This window comes from Anneissia japonica, unplaced genomic scaffold (assembly GCF_011630105.1).
Source record: "Anneissia japonica isolate Jap-2015-1 unplaced genomic scaffold, ASM1163010v1 scaffold287969_len279043_cov187, whole genome shotgun sequence".
Lineage (NCBI taxonomy): Eukaryota > Metazoa > Echinodermata > Crinoidea > Comatulida > Comatulidae > Anneissia > Anneissia japonica.
Window position 1 is genome coordinate 1,702 of NW_022701057.1, and position 22,110 is coordinate 23,811.

Here is a 22,110-nt window from a genome sequence, read left to right on the forward strand (position 1 = left end):
TAAATTCTTCAAAATTCAAAGTTTTCCCCCCCCCCCACCCAGGTCAGGTAAATTTTTCTCATTTTTTATTTTATGTGTGTATACATACATAAACAAATGAGTAGTTGCATGCGTATTCTTTTTTCCATGAATCGATAAATCCCAAAAAGAAAGGGTGGTCAGCTCACAAGTCCTGAAAAGGTAGGTCTAGAATCCTTTTCTTTTTACCCTTTTTTTTGTTGCACAAGGGAGGAGTTAGGACCCATGATCGATATATCCCCTCCTCCCAGATCCGCCAATGTGAATTGCGAGAAAATGTAACTCGGTCGGGTACATTCTCTTTCCCATCCTTCTCCTTCTTCTCTCCTTTTTTTTTCATTTCCGATCATACAAAATTCTCCAGACATTATATATTTTTCGCCAAAAAGTGGGGGGCCCGGGCCCCCCCGCTTCCGCCGCCCATGAGGCCTATAGATAACATTCTTCATATTATTATATTATATATAGATCAATCTGCAATCACCGGAGACGATCAATTTCTAACAAATTTCATACCTGTTTATTAAAAATCAACGGTTAGATAAGCTGGCAAATATATAATGCAATGCATGCTATAGAATTTTGTGATAATTAGGAACGATTTTGTGAAATCATAGGTTTTAAAAAGTAGACCTGTTGGGTTGGGAATTTGGGTGGGTGCATCCGCACTCTCTGTACCCCCTGCCTATGGGCCTGTACCAAAAGATATTACTTTTATTCTATCATTTAGTGACCACATGTTCACCACGAGCCTTGTTGGTGCACGCCAGCGTAATCAACAAAAACCAACACCAACTGAAGTACTGTAGTAATAAATAAGCCTAGATATGATCTTTTCTCTTTTTTCTTTCTTCTCTCTCTCTCTCTCCCTCTTTCTCCCTCTCCTTTTTTTTTTGGGGGGGGGGGGGTCAGCAGCTGTGTGGACTGCCTGATTATTTGTCCTGTGTGGACCAGCAAATTTAACTATCCTGTGTGGATCACGCTATTGTCTTCTGTTCTTGTGTGCACAAGAAAAACGCAGGAGGACTCAATTTCTGATGTCTGGACACTCAATAAATATAAGTATTCTTTGTTTTTTGTTTTTTTATTGTTATTGCTATATTGCCTTTATTATTACTTGTTAAATTGTAAAATATGCTAGTGTGGAATATTAATTAAATCGAAGTGTGACCAGCAGCATATGTTTTAATTATTCTTTTGAGTTACGTTTTAAAAGACGACTACTACGATGACTTTGGCTTAAACTGCTCGTAACTTATGTATGACAACATGGGCAGACTATCTATGCCTCAATTGTTTTGACCCAGGCTATGTGCCGCTGAAACAGACTTAGTTGAAGTGGATGTAGCATGTATATAGCTGTATAGCTGATAACACACAACCACAGCCTTATAGTTCATTATTTTGATTAATTTTTTATTGCTTTAGGATGATGATGGTAATATATATTTGGCCTTGCATACACAATCACAGCCTTATAGTTCATTATTTTGATTAATTTTTTATTGCTTTAGGATGATGATGGTAATATATTTGGCCTTGCATACACAGGGGTCCCCCGGAAATTGGTATGGTCTCCCGCACGCCTGCAAACAAGCAAAAATCTCCTGGAAATGCACAAATCTTTTACATGTATTTAGGAATAAACTTTGGTTGCCGATTATTTTTCGCAGTCTGACAGTGCCATTTCCGAATTCTAAAGGTACTTATTCTAAAAAAATGTCATTACTTCAGCCCCAATCATGGTGGGCCTGGCCCCTCGTTTGGTACCTATATTTTTTCCTCATAGAATATACAGCGCCCCAATGTCATTAAAACGAATCTCCTGGAAATAGGTTCTTCCAACTTGGGACCCCTGCATACATAATTACAGAGCCTTTATTTCAATATTTAGAATCACTTTTATTGTACACAGCAAATATATTCAAACTATTAAAGAATTGTTTTTTAAGGAATATAGTGTAATTATTCAAACAAATGAATCTTTTATATAAATAAATGTATTCAAGGTGAAACCTCTGGCATGGAAAACATAGACGGATAAATTTAGTTTAGTTAAAAAACAATTACTCATTAATTAAAAGGTTAAAGTCCTTAAAAACTTACCACTGAGTATTACAATTGCTCCACAAATTAACATATTAATTAAGATAGGGATTTTGGAATGTAAGAAGTGTGGAATGGTAGATGCAGCATTGACTGAATTTTTTTGGGAGATTGGGTTCAATTTTAAGTACTAGGCATATGTCAGTAACTTAGTGGCTTTCAGTAACTGACTAACAGCATCAATAAACATGAAATCCGATTGCCTCATCTTTTCCAGGCCTGGATCTGTTGACAGGTCACATACCATGTGGTACAAGTCAGCATGGAACTGAAAGACAAGCAAAATCAAGTAAATCAATTATTTTTTAAAATATTCTATTTCATTTAAACGAATAGGGGCAATTTGACCTGGGCCTTGCACATTCTTTAACCTACCAGGGGACAAATAAATCCAGGCACTTACTGTGGCAACGCTACGACATGCACACAACAGATCGTCTATAATGGCAATCTGTTCAGACTGCCACAGACAATCACTAAATAGTGGAGCTGGATTTTTCGTACGACGAAGCGAGTGTCTAGCTTTAGGGTCTTAATGACAAGAAAATATATCATCAGATATACAATTTAAGGCCACATTTATGAGAGTTGCATCATGAATGATACAGTATACTTTCCCTTCAACACCAGGGATGTCTCACCTGAGTTCCTTCTGCAAAATCTTCAGAAAATTCATCGTCCTCTTCTGAAATCTTCAGCTTCATAGCACGGTGGCTGGACATCATCAGCACCGACCACTTGTCCTGTTAATATATAATTTATTGTAGGAATATATTTAGTAATGCAAATCACTATTAAATAGTCACTGTGTGCAGATCATATGTATATTGCCACCTTTTATTATATTAAATACAAGATGCATTTTTCAATTGATTTCAAATATCAGCATGACCTTCTACACATTTTTTTAAATAACATTTTGTCTTTGTATTGCCAGAGAAAAAAGAATTTCCAGTTGTTTTACTGGACAATATATGTTATCTTATTTCACATTCCCTTTGATAGCATTTTAAGTAATGTTACTGTTTTATTGCCTCCATTTTATTTAGAATGTATACTGATGTGATTAGCATGAAATGAGTTTAAGTTTATTAGTATATATGCCAATGATATGTTAATTATTATTATACTGTAATTAAGGATCTGGGAAGTTTGACACATTATGATGAGTTTATAGGACAGTAATTCATAAGATACTGTTGGTTATATGCTGTAATATACAGTTTATGCATTTGTTTACATTTACAGAGTGGCTATATTATCAGGGATCATCATCCTCTGCAGGTTCATGGCAACCAATCCCACCATCTCTCCCTATCTAAAGTCACTGTATTTAACTGTTCATTTCCCTCCTTTTTTTTTGTTATCCAGGAAAGAACATCTATTTCTTCCTCTAGTTAGATGTTTATGCTATATTTATGGGAAATATTTTGAAGTTTCAATATCATGTAATTGACACTTTAGTATTAGGAACTGCAATATTATGACCGATTGTTGATTATGACGATTATGATTAAGTACAGTTTAACATGGAGCAATCCTTTATGAAACTGGTTTTTTTAAAATATGAATGTAATACATAACAGCGCCGCGAGCAGCTCTACCAAGTTTCTCAGGGGAAGAGATACATGCGCCTATTAAGATGACATTATTATTATTATACCCCCTTTACACTGAACTAGTTCGCACTACGTTCTGGAGAACGGGGTGGCACGGGGATGAATGGAATATGAACAGAATGGACGCAGTAGACACTGAATACAATCTTAGTACGAAAGGTAAACAGGCAAGGACGGAAGTCGACCCGTTCTACCCATTCAAAAATATGACTGGGTAAGGTCAATTTCAAACGAGATTGTTGTACTGCGAACATGGAACGAACGGTTCAAAAACGAGCTGAAACGTCGTGTGAATGGGGGGAAATAGGAATATGATCCAATCCTTACACTGACAGCTCTTTTCTTTATCAGTCAACCAGAGTGCTAGCTAATTATTTAACAGTGTCACCATAATGCTTATTTTTAGTGCATATTATCGCTCAATAATTCATACACTATTGAGAATATGAAAATATAAATCTAAAAACAACTACTCAGCATTGGTAATTTCATTTCTGCATTTTTAGACCACTCTCAGAGAGAGGGCATATTATATGATGATTCTGAGCGAATTTTGAAGTCGTTTGTTTTTCTATCTCTTGCTTCGTTTCTGACACGATTAGGCCGATCTTGCAATAATATGGAAGATAGAGCGTGGGGAATTTAAAGTATGAAGAGTTTTTGCAAAAATATTGTCGGGAAATATGTGAAAAGTATGTTTTTTTAATCATATTTCTTAATACACATAAAAGCAACTTGTAGCCTACATTTCATGTAATATCTGATCAACTACACACCTACCCAGCCAGCCTATACAGTAGTTTGTCTTCGTCTAGACGTGATTTGAATATATGTTTTAATACACATAAAAGCAACTTGTAGCCTATATTTCATGTAATATCTGATTAACTACACACCTACCCAGCCAGCCTATAGTTCGTCTTCGTCTAGGCCAGCCTACAGTACAGGTACATTGTTTTTTCAAGTCTAGGTGACGATGACAATAGCCATGGTCTATCGTAAAAAAAGAAATACACTCGACCACCCCAATTAAAAACGACTGTCGGCCTACATTTTATGTAACGTACTCTATGTGGTTGGCCTAGGAGAGCCAAGTGTACTCAGTACGAAAAGCTAAAAATTCATATGTAAGGAAGTCAATCCTCCTAGAGCAATGCTGAAAAACTACCGTCTCAATGGAAAAATCTATTACACACACGTACTACCCAGCCAGCCTATAGGCCTAGTTCGTCTTCCTCTAGCTCTAGGCCAGCCTGCATTACAGTAGTGTACATTGTTTATCTCTCAGGGGAGAGACCACCCACCCTTGCAAGCACCACAAAACGGCTTATTCTTCGCTGCCAACTAGACTCGTGCAGACGCATTTATTAGCCGCAAAGCTTACCATTCCTGGCCGTGATTGGTTGATAAACACAATGTGGAATCAGGCGATTTGCAGTCTGATCAATGACGAACACGCTTTCATGTGAAACCCATCGTAGTGTTAACATATATTCAAATCACGTCTAGACGATGACGAACTATAGGCTGGCTGGGTAGGTGTGTAGTTGATGAGATATTATATGAAATGTAGGCTACAAGTTGTTTTTATGTGTATTAAATCACATATTTAAATCATTGGTAGGGGTGAGTGTATACAGCACATTTCGTGTCAATGTAGTGTAATTATGGCCGGTCCTACTAAATACCACACGGAACCACTCGCGACCACACGGGACCACTCGCGACCACACGGGTCCAAAAATGATAAAAATATTACCACACGAGAGTAGAAAACTACTTAATAATCAATAGAAACCAACTTTTAGTACGGTAATTATCCAAAATATGGTAAAAATGATTTTTTTTTGTTACAGGTTTTTCCGCCGTGCTTCGGAAGGTAATGCGGTGACATTGAGATTCTGTAACGCATTCACGTCTCCAGAAATGCGTTCAAACTTGACCTCTAACATTCAATACGTACAGTACGTTACATTTCATCCTGCGTGTATGCCTATTGTATGTATAGGCCTATTATTCTACAATAACTGTATTTATTACTGTATCTGCTTTGTATTTTTTATACTTATGTGTTTTTGATTTTTAGCCCAGAGACAAATCTAGTTAACTTCTTATGAATAATGTTTTTAAAGATGGTATTTTGAGATATTTTCTATGAAAATAAATAAATAAATGGCAGTAAGTACCGCTTTTTGTGTTTCAATATTAGTAATGGATATAAATGATAGATAAATAAGAGCACAACACATCGTTTAAGAAAAAATAACAAAGGTTAACATTAGTGACATTAATACGTTTATTACTAAACGAATATCTCGGTCGTCCCTGCAATAAATATACTTTATAAAATAACAAATGGTTTATATACCGTAGCTGTACAGAGCTGATGCATGCTAATTAGCAGAGATTACTTATACAATATACTGTACATGAATTTAGGAATACTGAATTTAGGCCAACAGTGACAGTATATAGACATAATAATAATAATAATAATAATAATAATATAATACAATGATGATAATACTACTACAACTACTACTACTACTACTAATAATAATAATAATAATCGTCCTATAATGTTCATATGCATAAACCTCAAATGAGTATATTCGCACAGCAATAATAATAATAATTAATTTGCGAGTAAATATCTAATCACGTGGCAGTATATAACGGCCTATCTTGATTGATGGTATGAAACACAGACATGAAGGTCATGGTTGAATGCGTTTCAGCTGACACGTCAATGTGTTACAGATCCACAATTAACGCATTACATTACCGAGACACGACGGGAAAAACCAACAAATCAAAATCAAGATACAGTACATCGATTTTTAACGGAATTCGGATAATTACCGTACTAAAAGTTGGTTTCTATTGATATTAAGTAGTTTTCTACTCTCGTGTGGTAATATTTTTATCATTTTTGCACCCGTGTGGTCGCGAGTGGTTCCGTGTGGTCGCGAGTGGTCCCGTGTGGTATTTAGTAGGACCCATTATGGCTGGCCTAGACGTGGATGAACCATAAATGGGCTGGCTGGGTACGTGTGACTGTAAGCCATAATAGATCTAATGATAATTATTAATAGGTTTAATAATCATTAAAATCATTTAATGTCCCCAAACTACTATCACAAGATAGGCCTATGACGTCCTCAAACTATCAAAAGTTACTTATGTGTATTAAACCACACATTGAAATTATCACTGTGTTTAGCACCTGGGTACGTGTGTGTAGGCCTAGTAGATCAGGAAATGTAGTCTACAAGTTGCTTTTATGTGTATTAAACCACACCATTCAAATCAGTCAGTAGCGATGAGTGTACAGCACATTTCGTGTTGCCGCACATGGTGTGGTTGATGACGAGTACGTTGCTGTTAGATACATGACAAGGTCCGCATGCAAATTTTTCCATTAAGACGGTAGCTTTTCAGCATTGCTCTAGCGCTCGAGGATTAACTTCCTTGCATATGAATTTTACCTTTTCGTACTCTACACCACATCTACCTAGGCCAACCACATAGGCCTAGGTACGTAATATACAGTATTAGATCAGATTAATTACTGTACCTGTACATAAAATGTAGGACGGCTGGCTGGGTAGACCGTGTGTAGCCGACATTCCTGAAATATCGAATCTATTTTTATGTAAACCACACAATCAAATCAGTCAGTAGCGGTGAGTGTATGAACATGGAGAAAATTATTTTATTTTAACTATTTAACTTTTTTTTATTTAACTATTTTATTTTCTCCATGGTATGAACAGCACATTTCATGTCAATGTACGCTGTGTTTAGCCTCCCTTCTCGGCTTTCTGCACTAGACCCCTGGATTGGAAGGGTAATTAACCTGACAGGAGGTCTGGGAGGAAGTGGGGGCGGGGCGTGTAGAAGAGGGGTTTCTTTCCCGATTTACCATGTCTATTGTCATTGTCACCTAGATATTCATAGACACGGTTGAAACGTTTACTTACCTGTTGACTGATGACAATGTCATAGGCAATGATTAAAGTGCTTTCCATTAAAACCTGTCAGGTTTAAGGCCCACCTTTGGATCCTGTCGGGATATTATCAACTAATGATCTATTGTAATGTCAAGTGAGAGTATAACCATGGTTTAACCATCACTGGTGGCCCAGTAATACATCGTATTACATATACAATTTTTTTTAATATTTTATTATTTTTTTTGTAATCAAATAATACATTTTCTTATAAATGGTATAAAAAACCGACGGTTCATAACGCCCAACAAGATATGGAACTCTGTCATTAGACATTAAATGAATTTTATTGAGAAAGCCTTTTCTCGTGGTTTGGGATGTTACTCCGCGAAATATAGTTTCGTAATTGGAAGGCCTGCTACCAGTTAGTTCGATGTTGTTTTGTTGTTACGTTTTTTGTTGTCAAAACAAGAAACATTCCTTGTACAATTATATATCTTTTATATATCTTATAGATTAAATTAACCAATAATTCAATTGTTGCACTTTATTAATTTCACGTTTAAAATTTAATCTTTAAATATTCATTTATATACAATTCAATTTTTATATTATTTCAAAACACGATCAAACAATCATTTTGCTTACTTTCTGCTGATACTTTGTTAAGAACGAAATAATTTTTTTGATAGAGGCCCATTACTAGTTGCCTATGAAATAACTCTGCTTACCGTCTACTACATTTACTGAGAAACGTTCCCACACACACCACACCGAGACACAGACACCGAGGTTGCCAGACACAAAGTCATTTGGTTTGACTCTTTGTACGCCGCCGAAACGAACAAAAGTAGGTCAGAAGCCGACTGGCACGTTCAGTAAATAAATGGTAGTAAAGGAGTTGCTTTCTATATTATTTCATTTAATTAGGTTTCAAAATTTGCTGTGAGACCTATTTGTTTTTTGTTTTTTTTTGTAAATTTCAAGATGTTGCTCATTGAGATGCATGTTGTTAAACTATAGCTGCTCCGTGAAGTCTGGCTGAGGTTATCATCAAAGAGTATTTTATACCCTTTGTTATCATCAGCCATGTGATTGAAGAAGCGTAATCTTATTTCATAATGTACAAGGTTTAGGTAATTCGTTTGGTTTTCAATAAAAGATGTCTGCCCTAATAACGGTAGTACTTTGAATATAATAATCCAGATGATGCCTAATTGTATTTATTTATTATCTATTTAGAGTTAAATTTTGATTATTGCTTGATCTGGGCCGTTTACATCGTATGAGTCAATACTGTATACGATCGTTTGAAATTTCGGTACATAGTCTATTTTATGAACAAATACGTTAAGGAAACGTTCACAATTACGAGTAGGTACAGGTAAGAGTAGCACTCAATAAAATAGTAAAACATCGTGCAATCCGATGTTTTTATACCAGTCTCCTTCGCTTTGACGGTGATCGCTTATTTACCAAGAAAATGATGAGCGCACATCGACACGGTTTTAGTGTACGACGTCACAGTCACAGACGTGACAGTCTAGGTCATGCTGATTGGTTGATACAGTACATGTAAAATGAATGATAACATGTTTTGCGTACTGCCTGACTGAAAATAATGGGCTGTACAAGTTGTAAATAATTGGGATTTGGAGGGAAACCAATTTCCTTTCGCTTACAAAATCTACTCGCGCAATCAAATTGACCTTGTCGCACCTTAAAAAATCAGGTCGCAAATGCGACCAAATAACCCTTAATTTCAAGCCCTGCCTATGAGATACCAAGTGATGAGTAGAATACAACGATGGTATAATCAGTCAATGGTAGCCAAGTAATGAGAAATTTGTTTAGATTCCACTGCATTTTCCATAGCTACCTCCATTTTTTATTAAATCAAATAATAAAACATTTCCCGTAAATGGTATAGAAAAAAAAAAAGATATGAAAATCTGTTTAGGGACATTCATTGAATTTAATTAAGAAAACCTAATCAAATAAATAACTCGTTTTCCACAATAGCAAAACAACCAACAATCGTATTTAACAATAGGTCTAATTCAAATATGAATTAATTGACTAATCAATCAATCATTAACTTAATCAGTCTTTGGAAAGTATTTTAATGAAATGCATTCTTTCGAAATGTGTGTTATCCTACGAATACAGGATGATTACTACTGTACTTTATATATTTCATAAAATAAACGAATGGTATGAATAGCCGGTCATCAGTGAAAAAAAAGTGGGTTAGTTCACAGAGCCATTTTAAGTGACATATACGCCTTTGATACGACTTCAACGGTGTAGATTTTTGCCTGAAATGGGTGGAAATATTGTACATTTACCTATTGACTGATGAGACACATTTAATTATAAATATGCCATTCATTTTCTGATGGATTTCTATCCATGACGATCAGGCACTAATGATCCATGACGATGTCAACATGCGAGTATAACCGGTTATGAATCAAGTAATGCGATATTTGAACAGTCAGTTTAACCTTAATATATTTCCTCCATGGTTTAACCACATATATATCAGCTAGTATTAACGAACAGGAATCAGTCAAAAAGTCTTTCGAATATCCACTTCTGAGCATAATTTGTTAAAACTGTCACGAAACATCTGAAGCTGAATTGACGTTTTCACAGTACAGTAGTTCACACACACACACACAATTCTTATATTCGTCCTCATTCTTAGGACTTCATCAGCGTAACTGAAGTCAATTATGCTGATGAAGTCCTTAGGATGAGGACGAAATATTCGTTATAATAAAATATATTTATGTTCCGAAACACGTCAATTCATCTTTTATTGTTTGTCTCCGACACACAGTATCTTTTATATATATATATATATATATATATATATATACATATATATACACAAACTAAAATAAATTGAGGCGGACGTAAAATGTCAAATCATCATAAATCATTCTTAATTTAACCAAACATTAGGTCTGACTATTTCATACCTTCTCTAATATAGTATAGTAATATACTGCTGTACAATAACAATTTTCCACGTTTGTTAAGTGTGTAAAACTAAGAACAAAATAACATTTTGAGCCTGAAATCAGCAAAAAAATAAGGACTCTGAGCCTAAGCAAAATTTTGCTGGTTCTTATAAAAAAAAGTGTACAAGCACTGGACCTCTTCATTGCTAGAGCGCTTGCGCAATCTCGCTTCGCTGAGCGTAGCATACTCTTTTTTTTTATAAGAACTATACTGTTCTTATTTTTTGGCCGATTTCAGGCACAAAATGTTCCTAATTTATTCCTATTTTACACACTTTTCAAACATAAAAAATTATTAATGTACAGCAAAAAGGGGCCCTGAAAAAATGGCCTCGAAAAATTTTTCCCTGCAGATAAAAACAAGCAATTGGGATTGTCTTTTCTTTTATCGTACCTATCGTGTAAATAAATTTTATTACGGCCAAATTTTCGGAGGTAATGTTACTAAAAAAATCATATATCCTTAAAACGGATGGTCGTATCAACATTAATATTTTCTTTAAAATGTTCGTAAAGGGCATAATCTACGTATTGATGAATAAAAAAAAAAAAATTGAAAATTTGTTTAGTCTGTCAAAACTTAACTGGAAAATAGAAGACCAATTTTGTATAGTGTGTGTTGCTATTATTTCAATTAAGTTTTGACAGACAAATTTTAATTTTTTCTTACTCATACAGTAATAGTAATTATGTCGGTACGACCAATCACTAGGTTACATGACCTCCCGAAATTATGGCCGGCACGCTAAATATAAATATTCGGTCGAACAGAAATAATGGTAATGTGTGTGTTAGAAACACATTTTGTGTGTTAACAGTACACAAAATTGGTCTTCCAATTTCCAGTTACGTTTCGAGAGAGTAAACAAATTTTAAATTTCCTTTTAATTTTATTCATACAGAACGTAGATATATCCTTTGCGAACACTTTAAAGAAAAAATTATGTTGACATAACCTTCAGTTAAGGATTTATGATTTTTTAAGTAACATATCCTCCGAAAATATGGTCGAACGCTATGTTATTTCTATTGGTTACGCTTTGCTGCTTACCACTGTTTGTGAAAGGTCGAAGGCTTATTAGTTGGCGAAAAAAATGGAGGGTTTCTTTTCTGCGAGTTGTGAGTTGCGAGTCGGAAAGTGCGAGTTGCGAGTCGGAAAGTGCGAGTTGAGAGTCGGAAAGTGCGAGTTGCGAGTCGGAAATTGCGAGTTGCGAGTCGGAAAGTGCGAGTTGCGAGTCGGAAAGTGCGAGTTGCGAGTCGGAATGTGCGAGTTGCGAGTCGGAAAGTGCGAGTTGCGAGTCGGAAAGTGCGAGTTGCGAGTCGGAAAGTGCGAGTTGCGAGTGGAAAGTGTGATCGACTCTATCCAAGTTAATACTGTATATAACAATATTATTATTTTATGCTGACAGGTTTGGTCAATAACAATGACTTGAATGTAGGTAAAAAAAGAAAAAAATGTCTCTAAAAAAATGCCCGGGCAAAAAAAAAAGGCCCCAGAATGATTTTCCAGGTAAAAATGAGTCCAAATCAACATAAAAGCATGCATTTTTTAAAACTAAAATAATTAAGTTTTTTTTATAAAAGAATCTGATATTGTCATCTATATTACTTTTTTCAGGAGTATATTTTAAAAATTGACAAAAAATATTGCTTGTTTAGCATCACATCTGGAGCCCTGATTGTTGAGCCCTGAAGCTAAGAAAACATTTGACATTTTTTAAATGTTTAGATGGCAAATATTGAATACTTTAGTTGCAGAATCTCCAGAATCATTTTGACTTGCACTCTCTTTTATAAGAACACATTTAATAAGGACACTGAAGCTGAAATTGCATAAAAATTAAGAACAGATTGAGGTTGGCACAAGTTGTACCAGTACCTTATTTGCAATAGGTTTGGCTATGTAATACCCTCTATAATACACTATCACTATATATATTACTGTACAATAAAAATTTTCTATGTTTGAAAAGTGTGTAAAATTAAGAACAAATTTAAGTCTTAAATCAGCAAAAAACACTGAGCCTATACAAAATTGTATGGGTTCTTATAAAAAAGAAAGTGTATTATCAGATAATATGTTAATATTATTGTTTATTAATTATAAATAAAATATTCACACATAAAATATAGAGGGAATTCAGTTGCCAGGGATAGGGGGCAGTTCTAAAAGAAAAGGGGTTCTGTTAAAACCCTCCTGGCTATAGGTCCAATATAAAAATATGATAGAAAAAAATCTGCGAGTTGCAAAAAAAATCTGCGAGTTACAAAAAAAATCTGCGAGTTACAAAAAAATCTGCGAGTTACAAAAAAGTCTGCGAGTTACAAAAAAGTCTGCGAGTTACAAAAAAGTCTGCGAGTTACAAAAAAAATCTGCGAGTTACAAAAAAAATCTGCGAGTTACAAAAAAAATCTGCGAGTTACAAAAAAAATCTGCGAGTTGCAAAAGATATCTGCGAGTTACAAAAAAAATCTGCGAGTTGCAAACAATATTTGCGAGTTGCAAACAAAATCTGCGAGCTGCAAACAAAATCTGTGAGTTACAAAAGAAATTTGCGAGTTGCAAACAAAATCTGCAAGTTAAAATGGCACAATCTAGGCCTCATTTTCTCATTTGGAGTAGAAAGTAAAATAATAAAGTAATTAATAAATTATAAGAAATTAATTATATCAGTCATAACTAATTCACAAAAGGTATAATTTTGAACCTCTCAGTATCAGAATTTATAAGCATAAAATAGATTTTAACGACTCTAATTAGCAAACGATGTTATATTAGTTGAAGGAAACATTGTGCCTTCAAAAAATTATGTTGAATATCTGGGTTAAAGGTCATAATGCCCAGAAATGCAATGTATATCTCAAATGTATTTTACAAAACACCATGTGTATACTTTACTGTGGTCATGTATGTCATATATTATGTAAAATGTATTTGGTTGACTGAATTATGATTTTATGTATTGATTTTTTATTAGATCTGAGCCTAAAAAAATCAGCAAGAGAAAAATACAAAGAAACATTTTCTTCAAAACAAACACTTTTATTTCTTCAATTGTGACACCAAAAATAATGAATTACTAGGTTTAATTCTATCTAACTATTAATAGAAATACTAAGAATTAGAAAGGAATATTATAAGGAAAGAATCAAACACGGTAGTGGTAGTGATAATTAAGTAAGTAGAATTTTAAAAATGATAATACAAATAATTCATAATTCTGCTTTGTAATGAATTAAGCTTATTAGGCTGTAACACACTAAAGACTAACAAACGTGAAAAATACATACAATACAAATTCATTGGAAGTACATTGTAAAAAAAAAAAAAATTAAAATTAAATAAATATATGAATCATGCATGTTAACAAGATACAAATCAACTTTATTGTCATTCTGAAATATTTGGTGTCCCAAAGTAGAATATTAGAAATAAACAAATAATTTATTATCATTTTTGGTTTGCAATATTAATGATAAAAATCATTCAACTTACATATTCATTAATAATTTGTTTACCTTTCACAACACTAGTTTTTAAACAGCATTTTCTGGCAAAAAATAATAAATTTAGAGGCGGGAATTATTTTTTCATTCAAAAGATACGACTCTCTTTCGGCTCTCGAGGAGGCAATTGCCTGCGAGCATAGGCCTAGCTTTTCTTTCAATATCTTTCAACAGAGTTGAATAGAAAAACAAAAAGAAAGAACGATAACAAAATGTCAAAAGGAAAACGTGTTTTGTGGAGAAGCAGTGAGGTTTCCGACTTGATCGTTGTGGGCTAGGCCTCGTTGTGGGCTAGGCCTAGCCCTGAGTTTCTTAATAGGGAAGCTCAATGATGACGGAACTTCCGTTTTTAACGCTGGCATCATGGAAAGTAAATCGTTGTGTCTGAACACCATGACCAGTTACGCCGCGGATTAGTGTACGCCTGGCGTTAGTTAAGCTACTGTTATTCCGTGAGTCTGAACATAGCCTAAGTCTGCTAAATTGCTGTTTCTGCAGCATTTTCACTTTATCAGGATCATTTCAACATTATGACAGGTCATTTGTTTTCATGTAAAGTGGCCTTTCACTTGCAAGGACAAAATGACAATAAAACTTAGCAACTATATGACCAGCTACACCTTCTACCATTAATGTACCACATACTGTATCTGAGAATTTACATACAGTAGACAATATATGTACAGTATCAAAATGTATGCTGGTACATACTTTACTGATGCAATTTACGGTAGGCCAATATTTAGGTGTAGGCCTGAATATCTATATTCTCCAAATAATGCTATTGTCAGACCAAACCTAACAGCATAAATAAAATAATACTTGAGATTTGTTATATACTAACATGACAGACCATTGCATTTTCTGACTTGTAACTCGCACTTTCCGACACGCAACTCGCACTTTCCGACTCGCAACTCGCACTTTCCGACTCGCAACTCGCACTTTCCGACTCGCACTTTCCGACTCACACTTTCCGACTCGCAACGCGCACTTTCCGACTCGCAACTCGCACTTTCCGACTCGCAACTCGCACTTTCCGACTCGCAACTCGCACTTTCCGACTCGCAACTCGCACTTTCCGACTCGCAACTCGCAACTCACACTGAAGTAACACTCAAAAAAATGAGGTTGCACGAGAAAATACCAATGTATTTCAGCCAATTTGAAACTGCCAGGCCTAAACGATTTTAAACCTTTGCCTAATGGCTACCACAGCTGTTTATTTTATCAGCAATCCAAATTATTTTTCGCCCATGGCGGATTGCCGAACAATTAGGCCTAGGCTTAGTTGGCGTGAGCCCCAAGGCCTATAGTATGACACATTTCCTTTATTGAACGGTAACTAGGGCCGCCTAGCCCTAGATTATTAATATTATTGAAAAAATATGCAGTTTGGCCTAGGCCTAAAATGTTCATTAAGTTATTTATGTTGTTATGTTACTTTTTATATTAATATTTGGCTATGTGCTTGTAATTACAGTTATTAGGCCTTGACATCAGCATACAGTCAGTCTGCATAATATTACTATTAGGTGAGTTTACGATGTTCAAATCCTTTCAATAGTGTTGTTATTGGAAGTTTGTATACAATTGCTTTTGTAAAAATAAAAACAAATCTCAAAAATTTGTTGAAATTTCATACAAAGTAAATAATTAACCATTTATCTTTGCATGAATATTGGTGATTGTAATCAAATTACCTTAAGATAGACTTTGATTATTTTAGGGTTTTATGAAGTAAAACAAATACACTCTCGATTATGTATATATTCTAATGTTGCATTAGGCTACATTGCATCACTGACCTTTGAAAAAATATTTCAAACCTATCGTATATACAATCAAACCAAATGATGTGGTACTCCAATTCATTTGAAAAGTATAATGCAATTTTCTCTTCTTCCCCAGACGTGTCATCCAAATATATTTATATTGTAACCTGCACGGCTACAAAACCATAACATATAATTAAATGCAACGAAAGTATTAAATAATAATACAGTACAGCATACTTCACCACTGTTACATGTTCTTATTTTGTCAACAATGTTACTTAGTAGGCCTATTGTGAGGTCAATAAAAATTTAAAATGCCACCCCCTTCAAAAAGAAAAAAACCTTCAGCGACTATCTAAAGACAAGTCTAAAAACAAATATCTGTAGAAGTAACACAAATTAAACAAGGTCATTTCCATCAGGGTAATGTTTCCATTTTCCCAACTTCTGCAGGAAAACAATGCTCTTGTAACTGCCTTGTAATGCTCTGCTACCTCTAACACCACAATGTAATTGATGCAACAGATATTGACAACGTTTTACATTTTGGAGACAATTTATACAAATCTGTTTCCCTGAAACTTGAGGTACAAAATAAACTCCGTGCATCTAAATTCTTATCTACAAACCAACTTCCATGTATATACAAATTGGGCATTATGCAATATGACATATTATATATTGTAATCTCAACGAAAACAGAACTTCTTCTTTCTTAGAAGCATTGGATGTTGGTATTCAACATGCATTCACTGTGACCCCATCAAATATTATGGTTATTGGACAAACAATGATAGCTTTGTTAAAAAATGAACACAATCATTATGTTGTCTTTGATCCCCATTCAAGGGGAGTCAATGGCCTTTGTACACCTAATGCTACTTTTATGCAATTTCCAAATTTGCGACACCTTATATATCATGTTTACAATTTAGCTAGCAGTTTGCATTTACAAGGAGACAATCTTGTGGAAATTAGACTAATCAAAATAAGTTGCTACATTCAAAATATAACAGGCCAAACGCAATCCTTGACCTCTTGTAAATCACAACGCGATATGAGTTTGCTTTTAAATCAGGCATGCAAAGAGGCAAGAAAAGGCAACACAAACCTTCGTCAACAAGTTCGATTAATTGGCGATAAATTTGTAAATGCAGTAGAGGTAAGTGCCCAAGAGGCAATATATTTAGTCCTCCAAATGCCAATAACAAAGGCAACGCGTTCAGTTGTATTTATTAATACAGCACCACCAAAAGACAGAGTATTTCTTATGAAAAGCAAATCTGACCTACAAAAATTGGAACCAAACGACACAAATGTAGAGGCAACAAATTCAATCAAGCGTTATGCAAATACGCCAAAACAACTTGAAAACTGGTGCCTTGCTGACTATGTGTCCAAATTGGTTGTTCTCTATCCTGAAAAATATATTGATCCATATGACACTGATCATGAGGATGATCCAACTATGCTGGAAAAATTACAACCAATGGAAATAAACCCAAGCAACAACATAAACATCACATTTAAGACAAGGATATCTATTCGTTCATGTAACACTCAAAAAATAATCAGATTTGTAAATTACAACCCCAAATTGGAACCTGAACAATATGCTAGAGAACGCTTAATGCTTTATATACCATGGCGTAACGAAGAAACGGATTTATTGTGTCAACATCCAAATTACCAAGCACATTTTAAACAACAAAAAACTGCACTTGCAATAAAAATGGCGGAATATGAAAAAAACACATCCATTTCAAATGCCATAATGTATGCTAGCTATGCACATGTCAATGATATTGTGGTTGCACCTAATGCTCAGCAAGTAGATGAAGATGATTTTCTAGAAAACAGGGGCGAAAGTAAAGAATACACATTCTTTTATCCTTCAAAAGAACATATAAACTATGATATTTCTAGAGATATAGGTCTTGGACCTACCACTGCAATATCCACAGACTTGCTGCCCAATCGACTACCAGACAATGAGTTTTTGCACTCATTAGCAATGCTGAATAAAAAACAATTTGAATTTTTTACAAATGTAATGCAATTTATATCCACCAAGCAAGAACCACTTCATGTGTTTCTAACAGGAGGTGCTGGTGTAGGCAAGTCTTCAATCATTCGAACGTTATATCAGGCACTACTAAGACTATTAACAAAAACAGAGGGTGAAAATCCTGAAGATTGCAGGATCATTCTTTGCGCTCCAACATGCAAAGCTGCATACAACATTCAGGGTGTCACAATTCATAATGCATTCAAAATTGATCCCAATCGGGGATTTTAACTACAGAAAGCTATCATCTGATCATTTAAATGCTTTGCAAATGAAATATCGCCTCTTAAAAGTAGTGATTATTGATGAAATATGCATGGTAGGAGCCAAACAACTTGCATTTGTGAAACTTCGTCTCAATGACATTAAACAAAATAATCAACCATTTGGTGGAATACATACTATAGCCGTAGCAGACTTATTCCAACTAAAACCAGTACTTGATTCATAGATATTTATGGATCTAAAAGATGGCTATGGTCCACTAGCATCTAACTTGTGGCACAACCACTTTTACATGCATGAATTGACAGAAATAATGAGACAAAAAGATGACCAACCATTTGCAGATTTACTAAATCGACTTCGTACTGGCGATCACACGTTCAAAGATATTTCAGAATTAAACAAATGCAAAGTGACATCAACAAGTCCATACTATTCAAAAACATCCCCACACCTGTTTCCGACAAATGCCTTAGTAAATGTGACAATAAGTGACATTAAAAGCGCAAGATGAAGTTACAGGTGACTTCCCATTACAAACAAAACAAGCAATTGCCAAATCCGTCTCAATAAACCCATCTCAAACAGCAGGTCTTTTATCAGAGCTAACTATTGCCCTCAATGTCAGATATGAAATAGTTGCCAACATTGATGTTGATGATGGTCTCACCAATGGCTCAAGCGGTATAGTTAAAAAAATTTCTTGCCTATTACCAAACAATCCAGTTCCAAGCATTATCTGGATTCAGTTGGATGATATCCATGCTGGTACCAACACTCGTACTAAATTCAAAAATTATGCATCAAACGAAGACGGCACTTGGACGCCAATCTTTGCAATTAAACGCACATTTCAAGCCACCAAACTACGCATCTCTATCATAAGAACTCAATTTCCCTTGCGTCCTGCTACAGCAAAAACCATTCACAAATCACAGGGAGACACCTTAGAAACTGTTGTCCACATGGGAACACGTTCATTCCAACATGCTCATTATGTAGCCTTAAGCTGTGCAACAAAAGCAAGCGGGCTTCAGATTTTACAATTAAATCAGCAACAAATTTCAGTATCCCAGCATGTTAAACATGAGATGAAGCGCTTGTCAACAGAAAAATCACTTAAACTATGTTTTCAACCATTCTATAACATAATTAACCGATTTAAGTTAACCTTCCAAAATGCCAGATCCTTCAACAAACATAAAAAACAAATTTTCACAGACCATAACATAACAGCATCAGACATCATTTCCATATGTGAAACAAGACTCATTGCTACTGAAAATACATATACATACAATATATATACATATGAAATGACCAACAACAAACAACACAAAATAGACGTCCTCATGGACATATCTGTTATATGTTTCCAACAATTTGACCACCAAGTCCACACATAATATTTACATCATTTGCATTTGAAAGCATCATTTTAACTACTACGCATCCTACACATATTCAAATAGTATCTATATACAAATCGCCATCATGTACATATGCCACTCTACAGGAATGCATGAAAAAACATATACTTCCAAACATAAAAATTAACAAACGTTTCATAATATTCGGAGATTTCAATATCAACATTCAGAATAAAACTATGTTTCTCAATTTCATGCATGAAACATTCAACTGTACACAACAAATTACAACTCCAACTACCATTATGGGCAGTACCTTAGATTTAGTGTTTACTAATTGTGACTTACTTTACAAAACCACACTATACTGTCCATGGTCTGATCATAAAACAATTCAAATCACATTACCACTATAACATGTTAACATTGTTTGTATGAATACCTCAATTTCCACAAAGCTTCTCGATTAAATAAAGTCTACAATTACATTTGATACCAGTATTTTGTCATTGCTTTGCCCTGACCCCTTTAGGTCACAATCAACATGCACATGATGACATATAACTGCGCACATGGCTTCGCTCCTCAGTATGTACAGGAACTTGTCCATAAATACATTCCTACAAAACTACTTCGCTCTACTACAAAACTGCTTCTCAATCATTTTAAAGTTATTTTACATTTCTAAATTGTTAATGGTATTTCATTTTTCCCTTAAAGAAATGACGACCATACAAATTTACGTTCTAACAAAACCAGTTGCTCGTGGAAAACATTCAGTACTTTATGCCTTCAACAGTGATTTAGACGTCCTTGAAGGAACAATTTTCGGAAACGATGTACCTCATTTTGAAGAGAAAATTTTTAAAAACCTGTACCTTCTGCTTAAGAATGCATCTGTGACTAATAGGGAAAACACCCGTTACTTGCATATTGAGACACAAACATGCCAGGTAAGCTAACCCACGCTTTATTATTCTAGTGTCATCATTTCCATTGCATAAAAAAAAAACAATTTTTAAAATATTATAGTATTGTCACATGAAATGTTTGTTGCCTTTGACAGCTAACTTTGTATAACATTTCAATAGGTCTTCTGGACTGGAGAAGCCTTCAATGTTCCAGAGGCAAGAATACAACAATTCAATTCTCCAGAATAAGTACCTGTGGCCGAGGCTCTAGCGAGCCCCAAAAAATGAAAATAACCATAGAGGGCCAAATTACAGTGGTAAGACCATTACTTCATTATTCATTATTTCATTTCATTTCATCCTAATGCAACAACACCAAATTTCAATTATTCCAACACACTTATAAAGGGTCTACTAATCACATTCAACGTAACTGTTCATATCCATCCATAACATTGACACGGTGCAACTGTTCATATCCATCCACAACATTGACATTGACATGGTGCAACTACTTCCATAAGGAATGATATACAAAATTCAGTTCTTATAATAGTACTACATTACTTTCCTAGCATTCATAAATGCTAAACCTATAATACTTATTGCAGGTCAAGACTATAAAAAGAGGTTCCACTTGGCAGCGCCGAGATGTAACATTAAAAGATAGAAACACAAGCATACAGCTAAAATTGTGGAATGATAAGGCTGAAGAACTAACCGAACAAAATGAGGGTTCGCTAGCGCTACTTACCAACGTCGAAATTGACGTATGGAACCAGAAAGCCCAATTGAAGTTTATTGACATGACACACATAGAGGTACAATTTCTTATTTATATTAATACAGTACCTTCATTTGTATCTAACAACAAGTTTCCCATCTTAAACAGCAGTTGGGTTTGGGTTCTTGACGTATTTAGCTAATTTGTTATATTATTATTCTGGCAAATTCAAAATGGAGTAGCAAAATTAACAGTTTGTAGGCAGAAGAAAATACATCAGTATTATTAACTTTTTAGCAACTACCAGCAGCTATGACATAACATTGGGTAAAGCTAATGCCAGTTACCCTAATATAATTTCAAATATAGTATAAACCTATTTAAAATAAATTTACACATGCAACTAATTTGTAATTTTATGCTGTATGTTTTCATTACATACATATAATTTCACTACTTGGAAATCATTTACTTGCAACAGATCCTATCCGAACCCGAACAAAGAGTAGCAGATCGAACACACACCATCATCGGCATTGATTACAACGAGTAAGTTCTTATCTTCTAACTTAACACTGCATATGACAACCAACACAACAAACACCACAATGCATAAGTACAACATAGCTGCAACATTATGGAATTTAACCCAAAGTGCTTAGAATGTGTTTCTTATGTGTTCGATCCAATAACTGGAGTAATAATGTAAGGTGCATAGAAGCTTCAGGCATTATATAATACCAACATATTATTAGTATTAATAAATATGTATTTTACAACTTGTGGCCCTACACTATACTGC

At 34.7% G+C, this 22,110-nt stretch overlaps 1 protein-coding gene and 1 long non-coding RNA gene across 2 annotated transcripts in view; one reads left to right on the plus strand and one right to left on the minus strand.

Annotated features, from left to right (window-relative positions):
• Positions 1-1,499: 1,499 nt before the first annotated feature.
• Positions 1,500-22,110, minus strand: part of LOC117103468 (protein CASC1-like) — a gene marked incomplete at its 5' end in the record, with an annotated part of 68,483 nt that continues 47,872 nt past the window's right edge. Inside the window, 2 exon segments of the mRNA XM_033244022.1 lie at positions 1,500-2,392; positions 2,766-2,867. Of these exon segments, the coding sequence (XP_033099913.1) occupies positions 2,255-2,392; positions 2,766-2,867 (240 nt within the window).
• Positions 19,727-22,110, plus strand: part of LOC117103469 — a 5,035-nt gene continuing 2,651 nt past the window's right edge. The window contains exons 1-2 of the long non-coding RNA XR_004444602.1: positions 19,727-21,405; positions 21,790-21,857. This is a non-coding gene — a long non-coding RNA (uncharacterized LOC117103469). The remainder of the gene's footprint in view (positions 21,406-21,789; positions 21,858-22,110) is intronic.